General features: G+C 32.5%; 2 protein-coding genes across 2 annotated transcripts; both read left to right on the top strand.

Moving 5' to 3' along the window:
• LOC131595845 (PHD finger protein ING1) lies at nucleotides 1-3805 on the top strand. Its single transcript, XM_058868347.1, has 7 exons — nucleotides 1-82; nucleotides 207-278; nucleotides 1732-1919; nucleotides 1995-2058; nucleotides 2193-2289; nucleotides 3246-3429; nucleotides 3523-3805. Exons 1-7 carry the CDS (start codon nucleotides 55-57, stop codon nucleotides 3631-3633), a joined length of 744 nt encoding a protein of 247 aa, XP_058724330.1. The 5' UTR covers nucleotides 1-54; the 3' UTR covers nucleotides 3634-3805.
• A 2618-nt stretch (nucleotides 3806-6423) lies between these two features.
• Nucleotides 6424-10071, top strand: LOC131595844 (NADH dehydrogenase [ubiquinone] 1 alpha subcomplex subunit 13-B). The gene is made up of 3 exons (XM_058868346.1): nucleotides 6424-6752; nucleotides 9463-9534; nucleotides 9646-10071. The coding sequence occupies exons 1-3, from the start codon at nucleotides 6538-6540 to the stop codon at nucleotides 9788-9790; spliced, it is 432 nt and encodes a 143-aa protein (XP_058724329.1). The 5' UTR covers nucleotides 6424-6537; the 3' UTR covers nucleotides 9791-10071.
• Nucleotides 10072-16583: the final 6512 nt, after the last annotated feature.

The raw sequence follows: 16583 nt of genomic DNA, 5'->3' as shown, positions 1-16583 counted from the left end.
CTTTTTTTATCACCGATTTCGAACGAAAGCTATCGTTCTTCCCCAGAAACCCTAATGTCATTTCTTGAAGAATTTCAAGCCAGTAATCAATTTCACATCGCCCAATTTTCTTAATTTTTCTTTAATTTTTTTCAGAAATTTAGGATTTTTAAGGTTCCATATTAACTAACAATTTCGCGTTTTCTGTGATTTATTTTTCCTTGCAGATTTGGATTCACTGCCCAATATTCTTCATAAGAAATATGCCTTGTTGCGTGACCTAGATAAGAGTTTACAAGGTAGTTGTAATTTTACAATTTCATTTTTTTTATTTAATTCATTTTTTTATGTATTTATTGTTTATATGTTTATTGCTCCTTATATGATTGAAACCATGATTATGTAAGAGATTGTATTTTTTTTTTCTTTTTGGTTCTTGATCATGTATATCATAATAAGAGAATAATTTTGATGCTTTGTTAGAATGTCATTCGATTATAGTACATCATTTTATGACTTTTAAGGTATTATTATGAGCAAAGTCAAATACTTGTAATGGTCCAATTGATATGATTGATTGTCGGCGTAAAATATCTCCTATATGGTGAGTGAATATGAATCAAATCCATCATAATAATTCGTTTAATAAATTTTAGCCATTTAGTGATTTTGTGTCATTCTTTGTGGTGATTAACTGAGTGCAATTATTTATTCGAACATGGATGTCATGTGTGTGTCTTTTGGTGAAAAGTGGTTACCATATCGGGCTTCCCATAGAATTGTACTGTCTTTTATGCTTAGGTGTTTCTGCCAAGGCTTCTCTTGGTTTCTTAGAAGCCATCAGGATCCAAAGACTTGTTGTTAAACTCAAATTTGAATGTTATTTATTCAAGTCAAAGTGAGCAAGATGCCATATTTGTTTCATGATTATCAATATCTTACGATACATGTGATTCGTATGTTGATTCAATACTAAATTGAACCCAATCAATACGAATCTCTAGTATGTTTCTATTTGGACATTTAGATGTGAATCTCATCTTGATTCCCAACTCGCTATAATGAATCCCGATTTATTCTTATGAATCACTACCTAAATTTAGTGTAGCCAGCGATTTTTTCTTGTCAACTTTGTATTTCCAACCACTTTTCTTTTGCATTTCATACACGACTTGAATCTAAAACTATTTTGAGGTTCATATATGATAATACCAACTTATAAATATGTTATGTCATTTTTTTAAACTTAAAAATGTCTTCCGATTCATGATTATATCTCGATTTGATAACCACATTAGTCTTTTGATGTAAAAAGCACAACACAAATCCTTAGTATACACAAACTCAGAAGTGTGTCCTTTATGTCTCATAATAAATTGGTATTATTTACATTTATAATATGTAATTTATGACGTTTGGACTTTTCACTTGTTAAGTGTATTTATTAGATTTGATTTGTTAATGTCTAATGGTAATTTGGGAACACTATGGCAAGTTTGTGATTGAATTTACTGCTGCAATTTATTCATCAATGGTATTAATTTCAGACTTCAGCTGTGTTGCTTACTTTGGTATATTAAATTCAAGGCAGGCTGAACTCTTTGATTGTTTTTATCTTATTCCTGTGTTGAAAAGTCAAAAGCTAATATGAAAAGCTTCTAGTTGTGGTTGTCCTTTTTCCCCTCAGTTTGTCACACATTGAATCTTGTTTGAGGTTCCAAGCTACATAAGCATTGTGATGTGTCTGACCAGATAATCAAAGGCAAAATGAACAGCGCTGTGAGCAAGAAATTGAAGATATTCGGCGAGGAGTTAGGTCTGGAAACATCACACCTGATGTTTCAGTTATTAGATTATCTGATGAAGCACTTGATGAACAAAAGCATAGCATCAGGATTGCTGATGAAAAAGTTGCCTTGGCTGTCCAAGCATATGATTTGGTAATCATCTTATATTATTATAAGCAATCACATTGATTCTGGATGTTGAAATTATGTTTCATGATTTTGTTGTAGGTAGATACACACATACAACAACTTGATCAATATCTGAAAAAGTTTGATGAGGAGCTTCGGCGTGGTATTTCACTTTCTTCCTTTTTGTGCCACTCAATCTGTAAATATTGTTTAAAGGTTGAGTCATATTGTAATTGGCGACAAATGAATCCCCACATATTTGTGAACAAAGCCTAATATTTCTGTTATTTATGACAGAAAGAGAAAATGCTGCAATGACTGGAGTGCCTGCTTCAAGCACAGACGGCAACATAAAATCTGGAAAGAGTGAAGGTGGTAGAGGAGGCAGGAAAAAGTACGTAACACTTTTCAGAGTATCTATGATTCATTTTCTGATAGCTTATCATATGTAATTTATGTGATTATTATCCTTGTGCTTTTCATTTGTCTATTCTTAAATACCGATTCCTGATCCGTGCCTCAATAAATTCGGCTATGAAAGACATTGACTGACATGAGGAAAATTATCTAGAAGTAGACACTATTTATCTGAGAATATGGGAACCAAGATTAACTAGACATTGCATGACATACAAATTCACAATTTCCAGAAAAGGTTTCAGTATGTCAGACTGGTATACATGCTTACTTTATTCAACACGAACATACTTACTTTATCTTCAGTTGATGGAACCCAAAAGTCAGAAAATAGATGAACAGAAGCTGTATTGAAATTCACTCTAAACAGGGGACAAATTCCCTTACAATCTGAAATACTTATGAGTATGAAATGGAGCAGAATTCCTTGCATACCAATTAAACAAAGAAAATAGCTAATAACAGAGAGAATAGCTCTTCTTCTCATATCCAACCTTCCATCAAGCACTTGGAATTTCTTTGTACCCCTTGCAGCGATGCTCCCTCCTTAAATCATTCTCTTTTCCTCTGCTTTCCTTGGGCGATGTGTCTATAATGGTATGTATGTTCCCTCTCATGTTTTCTTAACTAGGCAGCACTTGGGCGAGTCCCAGGCCCATTTGTTCTGTTCTTGTCCCCATCTTAGCTTCTTTTTCCTTTCCTCCTAAGCTGGCCCTGTTAATGGGCCTATCATCAGTTAATGCTTCTTCAGGTTACTATTGGTCTTGAGAAAAATGTGCATAATTTGAGTTTGAAGATGTCGTATCTCTGATTTGACAATGACATCACAATACGATCTACATTTGTTTGATATTTGACATAACCGCATAATTTTACCTTCTAACTATGTAAAAATTAAGTGTTACATTTTATCTGAATTTAAAACTGCTTCAGAACACGGCAAACAGCATCTGTCCAAACTGCAATAGCAGCAGCAACTGCAGCAGCAGCAGAACTAGCCACATCTGCAAACCCTACTGGCATGGATTTAGATTTACCGGTTGATCCGAATGAACCCACATATTGCTTTTGCAACCAAGTTAGCTACGGAGAAATGGTTGCCTGTGATAACCCTGATGTATGTTTTTACTTTTTCTTTTCTTATACTTGTTTGTTTATATCCATTTTACCTATATTCCATACATATTTTGATGTTATCTATTAACCACAGTGCAAAATAGAGTGGTTTCATTTTGGTTGTGTTGGCCTGAAAGAACAGCCAAAAGGAAAATGGTTCTGTTCAAGTTGTGCAGCAACAAGAAATCGTCGGAGAGGCAAATGAGGCTGGCAGAATAATAAGATCAATGTTAAACTCGGTGTATATTCATAATTCATAATATTTTTATATAGAATAGGTATTTTGTTTGATTTATCAGGGCCTTGAAGCTTTGCTTTTGTAGTTGTATTTACTGGCAAATTTTGAAATTATAAACTTCCAAAGACGTACTGTATCATTTTAGTCTCTGGTGCTTCTATGAAGTATCTTATGGTTCTTTTCTTTTATTGTAAGATCAGGCTTGAAAAATTTAAGAATTTATTTTGTAATAAAATTTTAAATACGTAAGCTTACATTTAAATAGGCAATAGACTAATCAGTCTTTGAGGTTAAGTTTTATTTATTTACAATGAAACGTAAACATAATCAAAATTAAAATTACAACCGTTGTTAGTTGTTACTAAAAGATGTCATGAGGATGTTAGTTTAGATATCAGATTAGCAGATCTTAAATTCAAGTGGCGACTTCTCACCATTAAAATACATAAGATCTTAAATTCAAGTGGCGACTTCTCACCATTAAAATACATAAATGCAAGATGAGGATATGTATTTATTTTCTAATATTAGGTGTTTTGTAGAAAAAGGATGAGATACATCCTATTTATATGAGATTTGGATTACTTTAAACCTTAGAAACCTTATCATGTCATCATAGCACTTTTTGAAGATGCATATATGAATAAATCTTATCAGATATATACATCTGAAAAGTTCCATTGTATTTTTTTTAAAATTAAAATGAGGTTTATCCAGATATTTATATCTGAAGTCAACCTTGAACCGGAAACATAGAAAACATAAAGAGAAGTTGTAAACAATAAAATGTGTAAACAGAAACAGTCAACATTTATATCATAATTAGTAAATATATATTACTTATGTATTGAATCGAATCAATATTACATCGTTAATGACAATACAATAAAAAAAAACTATCAATTACAATCTAAAATGCATCAAAAGATGCATCGCCGGTCTAACATCATCATTCACTTTAATCGGTTTAGCAACATCCTTCATTTCATCAGGTTTTACATCATTACTTACAACAACTTTGGAAAACATATTCGGTTGCATCATATCTAATTCAAACTAAAACAGAAAAACGGTTAAAAAAATTAAAATAACAGGCGAATTAGGATATGCATCTCCAAAATATATAGCATGTAAATTCGGAGATGCATTTCTGAACTCAACGTTTATTTTTTAATCTCAAAAGCAAGATTAATCTAAGCAATGAGGTATGAAATGAAGGAACTATAATTTAAATTGTAGCTTATTTTGCTCCCTTTGATGTGATAAAACACAATAATGATGTTTTGGAGTCGAAAAGTTGATTGAAAATCAAAGTTTTTTTAAGGATTTTGGGTATGGAGGATGAATGAAGTATGCGAGAGATGATCATGCAAGGCGCTGATATATTCAATTTTCCGCTTGACATTTTCGAAAATACATCTCTGAAAGTTTCATAGAATGATTAAACGATCATTCTCATTGAAAAACGCTTGAAAAATGGGTTCATCGATGTTTTCAGAGTTGTATCTCTGAATTCACTCCGGAAATATTTGAAGATGTATTTCAAAATAAATTAAAAAATAATAATTTATGGTGCGTTCGGAGATACATCTCCAAAAAATTTAAATAATAATTTTAAATTTTCAAAAGTGAAATTCACCGGAAAAAAATAGCATAGAAAAATTAGTTGGTGAAAAACAAAAGTTGGTGAAGCCCTAAAGCAAAAAACTAATCATTTTATAAAGAAAGTTAAATCACATAAACTAAATTATAAATTATACGCATGTGGTAAAAGAGAAGAAAAACAAATAAACTATCCCTCTTGAAAACAAAACAGATGTAAAAAAAACTCATAAACAACATAGCCATAAATAATCCGTTGATGAAGCTAGAGCTGTAAAAATAGGTTAGGCCCGAAAAATCATAAGATTTGGGCCTTAAATTTGGAGTCTATATTTTTTCAGAATATTTTTAGTCTAGCCCTAAAAAAACCGCTACCCATTAGAACTAGTTCATATGGGTCGTGGGTAGCCCATTAGACCCGCATAATTATAAAATTTAAAAAATATTAATATTTATATTGTTTTACTCCAAAATAGAATATTGATTTTTCGCACCTCACAAAATTTTATCTCTATTCTATTCAATCTTTCTATTTTAAATACTGTACATTAATATAATCAATATTTTTTCATCGTATTATATTAGTTTCTCTCTTATGTTAAATATTCAAGAATTATTTTATACAATTTAGACATATATTGTATTTAGAAATACATTATAATATTTATAAGAGATAATATGGTACTTAAAATAATATAATTTTTAATTTTATTTATAATAAATATTATAGAGTTTTTATTTTTATTTTTTAAATAAAAAAGTTTGTTTAGAGTCGAGTAGTTCAAAGCCCATCTAAGGTCGGGTTTGTGTAGTAATTCTCGAACTCATATTAAACAGGGTCTTTTTGACCAAGTCCTAAAAAATCCAAGATCCATTAAAGTCAGCCCGTTTAAAATCGGATAGTTCATTTTACGAGCTCTAAGTGAACCAAATAATGAAAACCACGTAAACACAAACAACCTTTTGACTCAAATAAGCCGGTCCATTTACCAAAAGTTTTGAGGAATTAAATTTAGTTAATAAAGGGAAGACCGTGTGTATGATATAAAAGGAGGTGAATTTAATAATACCCTATGGTAAATGGACCGACCCAACCCAACCCATTTCAAAATGCAAACCCAAACCAACCTGAACCGGTTCAATTCCTCACACAACACGAAAATTCCACAAACCAGAAATCGAAATCGAGAATCGAGAGCATAATCAACCATCGTTCTAGAAAGTGAAACAGAAGAAGAACCAGAGAGAGAATCACCAAGGAAGCTAAAAATGACGGAAGCTATGATAAGGAAGAAGCCAGGAATGGCCAGCGTGAAGGACATGCCGGTTCTTCAGGACGGTCCACCTCCCGGCGGTTTCGCTCCAGTCCGGTTCGCTCGTCGAATCCCTAACACTGGTCCGAGTGCCATTGCGATTTTTCTCACCACGTTTGGTGCTTTCTCGTGGGGGATGTACCAGGTTGGACAGGGGAACAAGATCCGAAGGTAATCTCTCTTCTTTTTTTTTTCATTTTTTCATTTTTGTTTTAGATGTAATGAATTAGGGTTCGAATTGAAGTATTGATCAATTGTGAAGTTTAATTGAAGGATTGTGTTGTTGATTAGAGGGGAGAACTTAGGATTTTGAATAATGGTGTGGTGTTTTGATTATAGGGAGAGAAATGATTTGCAAATGAAAATAATTTCCGTCTTCTGAATTTAGCGTGCGTGGATGAGAATTGATTCTGAGTGAACTGATTTTTGTAGAATTGATTATGTAAAATGATTTATTTTTGGATATATTTATGTAAAAGTGAGTTAAACAACAAATTTGAGATATAATTTCTAGCTTTAAGGAGAATCAATTCTAGAGGTAGGATCAATTATGCTTTAGAAGAACCGAATACCGCAAAATCATTTCAAAATCATTTATATACCTCTAGAACTTATTTTAACTCTTCCGAAAGTTAAATCAATCATACACTTAAAATCATTTGTTAGGCCGGTGTTATATGTAAAATTTTGCCATGTGTGTGTAGAGAATAACTTTTCTTAGGATAGATAGATAGTAGTAAGGATTGAGTGAAAGTTAGGGTCAGTGGGTATGGTGATGATGACTCTCAAAGTTCTGTGTGTGTAATTGGGGAATTTGTCCCTCTTCTTCGTAATAAAGTATCATGATCTTATCATAAGATGATACTAAACCGATGACTTGTTTGTTACACATGTAAGATGATCTTGCATTGTTCTCTTTCCTGATCAAGTGTGCCTCATTTAATTCTTCATATCTTAGCTGTGCAATGGCTTGTGCACAAGACACGGAAATTGTTGGATCAGCTTCATGGTCATTGGGTGTGTTCTAGTTTGTTGGATTAGCTTCATGGTCATTGAGTATGTTCTGGTTTGTAGGATCAGCTTCTACATATTTTTTTTTATTGATGATTGATAAGAAGGAACATAAAATCTTGTGGCAATGTGATGGGACTTGGTTATTTGAATTTTGAAATGAATGTCTCCATCGTCAACGTTGTTTTCACCTCTGAATTTGTTTTGGGGTGTGCTTATGCTTTAGTGCTTACGGCATAGTCTATTTATGGGCTTTAGTGCTCACAAAAGCTCTCCTAACCTTTTGTACTTTTTGCTTTTTCTGATAAAATATTATAGTTCCTTTTTTCATGAAAAATAAAGTTTATGTTTTGGTATCTTCTTTTTTTGAGTAGTTTATATTTCTTTTAGTAGGGGAACTGGGAGGGAAGGGTAACTTACATAAGAGGTTGTTACTGTGACTTGAACATGGATGTTATTTGTCTTCAATAATAATTTGATGCATACAAAAGTAAATTAATTAAGTAATTTAGTTCTGTAAATGAATTGCATTTTGCATTGTAGAGTTGTGGAATTTGTTAGAATTTATCTTTAGATTATATTACAATCAGTTTTATCAAATAGCGGCATTATGGCGGATATACAGGGCGGTTTTTGGGCTCGCAGCAATGATAAATATCAGCCGATATTGTGGGTTTTTCCGCCATAATCCGCTATAACGGTGCCGTAAAGCGGTCGGTATGGAGGGACTTTGGCTCTCTGGTCTCTGCCATGGACCGCCATCCGCCATTGACAACACTGCTAACATATAGGATAAGTTTAGATTTCAATAAGTCATGTAGCTGATGAAGCTATCTTCCCTGTTGTTATCTCTTGATTTTTTTCTTTATTAGAACTTTTTAGTCCTATTGTTGGTGGAATTGGGCTTGTAATAGTTGTATTAATACTTTATCCAATTATTAATTTATGCTGAAGTATAAGGTTATAGTGTTTTCTATCATTTACAGCTAAGTGTTATAAACAACATTTGGAATAGGTAATGGTCTTCTCAAAACAACCTAGTTAGTCATCTCTTGTTAAAAGGCTTTAAGTTAATAGAAAACAGTGAAGGGCCCGATTGTAATTAGAGAATATAATTTTATGGTGGAAAATTTCTTCAGTAAAACTTTCTGATGATATACTTCCTTAACAAACATGTTCAGGTGAAAAAATATTATGCAGTAAATACGAGATGTTGCTTTTTGTTCTTTGATGGGTTCTTAGGCCCTGTTTACTTTAGGAAAACATTTTGTGTTTTTATTTTCTAAAACATGTACTCATTTTAACTTGTTAATAAGAGGATATAAGCCTCTTGATGTGAACAATTGTGATGAAGAGCAGATGAAATGCTATCATTTTTGGAAATATTAAAAACATCATTTTAGCATTTTCATTATTTTCGGAAAATGGACACAATTGTTCACCTAAAGACTCTATTCCCTCTTTATGGCATATAAAATTAATACAAATTTTAGAAAATGAAAACAAAAAATAATCACAAAGTAAACAGGGCCATTAATCCTATTTCTACAAGATATTAGGTTGGATCAATTTTGGATGTATAGAAATCAGATAGAAAGTAGTCTGTGTTTTCTTCCATGCTTGTGGGAAAAATGATGCAGAAGCAATTAAATATCATTGCATATTCGTCTATAAATTACTTCCCACTACGAAATTCTCAGATTTCACCGTTTGCCCTTCTTGCTTGTGATTGACATTTGGGATTGATGGGCGTTGTGTCACATTGGGTAAAAAATAGTTGTTTAAAAGAATCAGATTCCTTGCATTGCTTTTCTTTTCAGTTTCCATTTCCACATAATCGGATGTTTTAAAACATTTCATTTCCATATAGGGCACTAAAAGAAGAGAAATATGCTGCTCGTCGAGCAATACTGCCTGTGCTACAGGCTGAAGAGGATGAGAGGTATATATGATTCTTTTACCAAATATGTATCATCATCACACAACCAGTAAAACTCATTGTAATAATACTTAGCATTTGACAACTCCATTTTTTGTTTGTTTCTTTCTGAAGATTTGTTAAAGAGTGGCATAAGTATCTTGAGTACGAGGCTGATGTCATGAAGGATGTCCCTGGTTGGAAGGTTGGTGCAAGTGTCTATAATTCTGGAAGATGGGTTCCCCCAGCAAGTGGTGAGTTGCGTCCTGATGTCTGGTGATGTTATTTTAGCCATCACTATCAAGAATTGGTCTGCTTCCTGCATATGTTACATTGTGATACTTTCGTCCAGCATCTCTGAAATAAAGTTGTATCTGAACATTTGAAATTGTGTTGTCGATTTCTTAATCAGGAATGTTTTTTTTTCTTCAATTTTTTATATTTCATGTCGGCTATCACTCCTCTCATGTAAATCAAGGTGAATGCACATCATTGGCATAATAGAACTTTGAATTTCTAATGCCTTTTCACTCCCTGGGGGTAAAAGGTTAATTCCAGCCATTTTTTCACTCCTTGTTAATCGTAAGTGATTTGGAAAATAATTCCAACAATTGGTTAATTTGTTGCTTGTGTTAACCAACTTTTACAAGTCACCTCTTTAGTGTGAACTTGAAATGTTTGAAGATTATTGGTTAATTCGTTTGCTTGTAGTTTGATTTATAATGCTAACTTTCGTTCATTTAAATCTAATCATGGTGATTACTAACCCTTTCATGTAATTAGGAATGTAATTAGGAATGACAATGAACCGAACCAATTTGAAAATAGTTTTGAAAATTGGTTTGACAATTAAATTGTTGAAATAGGTTTATGAATCAAATTAGTTGAATATGAGATAAAAACTAATTTAATGAACTGAACTTGAATTATATATAGTTCAACTTGTAATTAACTTAATTATATATGAGATGAATTATATTGTCTTTAAGAAACAAAATATTTCTCTAAAAAATTATACAAATAAAATCAACATCACTATAAATTTCAATCTTACAACTTTTATTTTTTTTATATTTTTTTATTTTAAAAAATATATTAATTTTAAATGTTAAATATATAAAAAAAAAAATTTAAAAAATGACTTTTAAGTCCGTTAAACAAGCGAGTTGAACCTAACGAGATGAATCGATTTGTTCGCGAATTCTAACGAGTCAAGTTTGAGTTGAAAAAAAAATAGTAATGATGACATAAGCTCTTCGATAACATAAAAATACTGTACTATTTACATCGTGTTGTATTTTTAAACTCTTCGGATTATAGAATTTGAATACAGTGAACATAAACATTTAATTAAGTCAAATTAAATTCAACAGAAACCCCAACTATACACTAACATAAACCAAAAATATATAATTATACACAAAAATCAAAAATATATAATTATACACAAAAATCATATAAGAGATAAACTAAAGATTTTTTCATTTGGATTCAACCATGCATATCGCACGTTCATCAAATACATTGGGACAAATTAAGTTTAAACTTATAGCACATACTTAAAAAGTTTGGCATGTAGGAATGTAAATTAGAAGATACTCCAATTATTAAGGGAGACAAAACTAGTCTTAGTCAGTATCCAAAAGAAAACTTAAAAATTTAAGAAATCTAAATGATTTGTTATGCATTCGGTGTAGGGAGTCTGATGTATGCCCAAGTCTATACACGTCCTGATATTGCATTCATAGTTGGGATGTTAAGCAGGTATTTGAGCAATCTAGGAATAAATCACTGGAAAGCAGACAAAAAAGTTATGAGATATTTAAAGAGAATAAGAGATTATATGCTCACATATAGAAGGTTATATCAGTTGGAGATCATTGGATACTCTTACTAAGATTTTGTTGGATGTCAAGATAATAAAAGATCCACTTCAGGTTATATCTACATGTTGGCTGGTGGTGCAATTTTTTGGCGTAGTGTCAAACAAATTCTTATAGCTTCATCCACCATGACAGCTAAATTTATATCATGTTTTGAGGCATCTAACCATGAGATTTGGCTGCGAACTGTGGAAGGAATTGAAAGAACACTAAAGTTATATTGTGACAATAAATCAATCATCCTATACTCCAACAGTAATAGGAGATCGATTAAGTCAAAACATATTGACATTCGTAGTTATTAAGGAAATGGTGCAAAGTGGACAATTTTCCATAGCACTTTACAAAAGGTCTTCCACCCAAGGTCTGTCATGAGAACACTTCTCACATGGGTGTGTTGAAATTAGTTTAGTGGGAGTTAGTCAATTATGAATTTTATGTTCTATGTTTGGTATTATGTATGTGAAATTTCTGGTACAAGCAAAACATGTTAATACTGGTGTCTTTACATCAGAACAATGTCAAGACAGATGTTACAACATCTGTCTTCAAATTGAACAAATTCATTAAGCTAAATTTGATACTTAATTAGAATTGCAGAATGATAAATTACACATAAAGTTGTTAACCCAATTCAATGCAATAATACCTAATCTGGGGGCTACCAAGTCAGGGGGGGAGTCCACTAGCAGTAGTATTAGTTCAAAGCTAAATAGTCCCAGGTTACAACTTCTCTCCTAATCACTACTCAGTGCTACTTCTGCCTAGAAGTCGACATCTAGAACTGAAATATTGATATCCCACAACCTAAATCACCGCAGTGATATCTAACAACCCCAACCTTTGTGACTGTATCAAGAAACAACTTAACAAGAAGATCACTCTTCCAAAAGAAAACTCAACTTTTTTGCTTCAAAGCTTCAAGAGTGACAACGAAACTCAACTCGTTACCTAAAAGCTTTTGAGTGAGAAAAAACGTCTACCACAAGTATCTAAAGATACAAGGGTGACAAACATCTACACGAGAGACTCTCAAACCTGCAACTCTAAGCTTTCCCTTATTTACAAAATTGTGAAATTTCAAATTACATTAGGTCAGGTCTTCTCTTTAAATACACCTCTGCAGTCCATGGGCTTGGAAATCTGTATTCAGATATTTCTTAATCCATATGTTGATTGATGACCAAATGTGTAGATAAATCTCCTTAAATTTTGGAACACAAATATCAAGTTTCCTAAATTGTATTAGCATCCAATTTTGGCGACTTGTATAGCTGGAGATATAAAAGAATGTTCCAGATTAAATCTTCTTGACTTGCGAAATGAACTGAGATATATCCGAAAAGAAATATTACAAAATCAGATCAATTATGTCAATATTTAAAAATAGTCTGTGCAAATGTTCTGGCATAACATGTCACAACATCTTTCATGATATCTTTCATGAGCAACATGTTAGAACATCTTCCAAACATCTTTGCAGTAAAACATGTTTTAGAAAAATTGTGCCAATTCTAAAACTATGGTACTAACAATCTCCTCGTTTGGAAAATTTTGGCTAAAACAACCAATGACCAGATTTACAAGCAGAGGAATAAAACTAGAGAGCAAACTGCACAAAGTATCAAAGATAAAGCAACTACCCAAAAACAAAGCTACATGCTAGACATGTAAACTTTGTACATGAGGAAGAAGATAAGTGATCCTCCCACTCAACATAGCGTACATGAGGAAAAATATGTAAGACTCTCCTCCTAAAATACATAATTAATTCTCATCACATGGAGACAAATCTCCCCCTCAAGAGGAAGAAACACCATTACTGAAAGCACAAGAGAACTAGCTGGAGCAAAGTATTGAATTGTCATGGTTCAACACATTACAAGAACATGCAATAAAAGAAACATACATAACTCAGAGCACAAGACACAACTATGCTCATAACTCATACCATAAGACACAAAAGAAAAAACCAAGACACGCTGACAGACAGGATGTTAAAACATCCAAGGCGACACTACAGACACAACCATAACCATAACATAAGTGGCAGCAAACTCAAGACTCACCCCCTCTAAATTGTTGAATTCATCAATTTAGAGACAAGACTTATACTAGACTCGCAACACTTTTTCTCCCCCTCTTTAGCCAAAAATTGACAAACAATGAGCAAAAGAAGAGAAACTGAAAACAAAAAGCAAACAAAATGCGCACCAAACTGTAATAACAAAACAGTGAAAGAAAGGAACATAAAATGAAAATCAAAACAGAAAACAACACAACCAAATACACATACCCAAAGGAACAAACTAAGGGTTTAAAAAAACTGACTCAAAAAACAAAAAAACATACCCTTTTTGTGTAACATATAACATGTATTAGCTTTCCAACACTATCTTCTAGGTCCATAGAAATGACCCAATCCTTATCAGCATCTGAGTCTAAATCAATTATTGATCATACTTTTTCTTTAGGGATTTCATCTTAGTCATAGATGTTTTCCCTTTTCTGGATGTTCCAGTAGATGTTTTAACATTCATTATAGTGTTGGAAACTTCCTTCTTCGAACCAGAACACACTTCCTACTTGCTTTTTCAGCAGACTAACATTTTTTTCATCAACGAAATAGGAAGATATACTCATGTTAAAACGCAGCTTGTGAGAATAGTGAGATAGTAAAACCTTTAAATATAGGAAGAGTTACCTAGATAGTAACGCTTCCTTGTTTGTAGCTACATTTAGTCAAGGAGAGCGTTTTTGAGAATAAGATCAACTATGGAAATAATGCACCACTCACCATGCGATGAAGACACATTCTTGTTCAACTTTCTCTTTTTCCAAGCTTTGACTGTTGGAAGTGTTACAACATTTGAAATGACATTCTTCATGCCATTGAAAAATGATTCTTTTGAGTTTCCACACTTTACTATGTTACAAAATATAGTTGGCACAATCGTCCAAGCAGTTACGACCATACTTCCTTAGCAGAACAATTCCAAAATTACCCCTCATGTTCTCAATGTAACTTGCATCTCAAGTTATGATGAATAATACTTCCCAAGACTTCTTAGTCATACCAAGCATAAGAATGCCAATACTTGGCTGTAGCAAGAACCCTGCCATAATGATGACAAAACCAGTGACTTTGTTCTTAGTAGAATAAACTCCTTGTACCTTGATAGTAGTAACAAATTACACTACAATATCTTGACATCTAGTTTGACATTGTACACTTATAGCAATCAACCAAATAGAGAATCCATCTTTCTTCAGCAATGAACCTAATCTCAGAGATATATTAGGGTTCAATTAATTTTGATCTAAGTGACCAGAATCTCCTCCAATAATAAAACTTTTACTCCAAGACTCACAATCATTTAATATTTCATTTCAGAAATAACTGATGATCACATACCAAAACAGCTCCAAATAGTGAACTCCATCTTAAAATGCTTTATTAAGAGCTTTCTTATTCAACGTCTCCTAGCCCTTTAGAATCTTCACAAACACTGGAGCAATAAACTATTGTGATGATGTTTTTATCATCTGGTTGAACATCAGTACCTTTTTCAATGAACACATCACTGATTGATCTTGAAGTTATTATTACTAAAAGTAATTTTCTCAATGGAGTAACTCACAAACATACCTTATTCTCATTTGAGGATTAGATAAGACCCTTTTGAAGACTTTATAGGTAATACTTTTCTTCTTGTTAAGATTCCCAAAAGAAACATCCATATGTCTCTATCCTTCAGGATACTTACCTTGTATTGGACTAATCAGATTAATACAATGGGTTCTAGAGCTTTCGCAATTATCTGATGTTGCACCTTCTGGTGTCACATCTTGATATTATCTTCATTAAACACCAAGTAAAAGAATTGACAATTAAATACTTGTAGTGGCCACAAATAGAAATTGTTTTTAAATCCTTATAGGAACTTTATACATCTCATTAGAGATAAATCATTCTTCCTTTATGACATGCACCTTCAAATCATGCATACACAATTGACTCATGTTTAATACAAAAGTCATCAGTCTTTAGGTTAAGAATATCATAACCAAAATCTTTGATAGTCCATCTTGTACTATGTAGTTGTCAACATAAGTTACAAGTTGATACAACGAGACTAGATATCCACCAGTTAAACACTTTTACTGCAGTCAAGTGTCTGGAATAGACAGTACCAAAATACCAAACATCTTAGTTGAAGTTCCAAGAAGGTTATGAGAAATACAACAAATAAAACCTCCCCCGAGTTTCAACCATTGCTTGGTTTAACCATAGTTGTTTTTTACTTTTAGAGGAAGTCAACAAAAATAGTCTTTTAAAATCAACTTCCCGTAGAAGATAACTCTTTAGTGTAAGTACTTGGAGCTTGAGTGTTTCCAGATGTTTTAGCACAATGTTGAGACATTTAGATATACATCATTGAATCAACTTGACTTTTGATAGAAACTGCCTTTTGTCACTTGAGTTTCTTCATTGCTTGTTAAAGCTTGAAAACTCAACCTCCTTTTAGACTTCCAATTTTCTTTCCACAAAAAAAAATTCCTTTAACTGAGATGGACTATCCTTACAAGCTTAATTAGAATATCAAGTATGTAAGTTAATAGAGTTATCTCACCCTGTAGAATTTAGATGGTAGAAATACATTCCTTCTCTTAAACCATAAGATACGAAATAATAGCCTCTTGTCTTTTTCATGGTTGACAACCTTTTACATTCCAGATGCATAGATATTGAATGAGCAGTTATCTTATCAAGAAAGAATTCTTCAAAACAGAAATCCTCATTAGAAGTTCATCTTCCAGTCAGACTAGTAACATCTTAGCAAGAAACACAATCAAAATCACCTTCCTGATTAGACCAAGAATTAGAAAAACTATATAGTTATTCTTTAGATATGTATGGCATTCTGCTCCACACAGATCCAAGGTCTTCATATCCATATACTTGAATGTTCTGACATTGATTGATATATACTCCAGTTCTAACTTTTCTTGAGCATAGCAGACTTGCTGAAGTAAACATATATGTCCTAGACATTCTGGCCTATCTCCTCAACACCTGGTTAGATTGCTTTTCAAGGAACATAATAAGAAACCCTTCATCAGAGACCAGGGCATTAGATCCCAAAAGTTGGAAACAACAAAAAATGATCTTATTGATCTTCAAAGATT

This window comes from Vicia villosa, linkage group LG4, assembly GCF_029867415.1.
Source record: "Vicia villosa cultivar HV-30 ecotype Madison, WI linkage group LG4, Vvil1.0, whole genome shotgun sequence".
Taxonomy (NCBI): Eukaryota; Viridiplantae; Streptophyta; class Magnoliopsida; order Fabales; family Fabaceae; genus Vicia; species Vicia villosa.
Note: the sequence above shows the minus strand (reverse complement) of the source record. Positions and strands in the feature narration are given on the sequence as shown.

What these genes read in the sequence shown, in the direction of transcription:
- LOC131595845 (XM_058868347.1), top strand. Translation starts at nt 55, where the DNA reads ATGTCATTTCTTGAAGAATTTCAAGCCA. An exon ending in TCTTGAAGAATTTCAAGCCA is followed by an intron (nt 83 to 206) that starts GTAATCAATTTC and finishes TTTTCCTTGCAG; the next exon opens with ATTTGGATTCACTGCCCAAT. An exon ending in GGTAGAGGAGGCAGGAAAAA is followed by an intron (nt 2,290 to 3,245) that starts GTACGTAACACT and finishes AAACTGCTTCAG; the next exon opens with AACACGGCAAACAGCATCTG.
- LOC131595844 (XM_058868346.1), top strand. Translation starts at nt 6,538, where the DNA reads ATGACGGAAGCTATGATAAGGAAGAAGCCAGGAATGGCCAGCGTGAAG. An exon ending in CAGGGGAACAAGATCCGAAG is followed by an intron (nt 6,753 to 9,462) that starts GTAATCTCTCTT and finishes ATTTCCATATAG; the next exon opens with GGCACTAAAAGAAGAGAAAT. An exon ending in CAGGCTGAAGAGGATGAGAG is followed by an intron (nt 9,535 to 9,645) that starts GTATATATGATT and finishes TTCTTTCTGAAG; the next exon opens with ATTTGTTAAAGAGTGGCATA.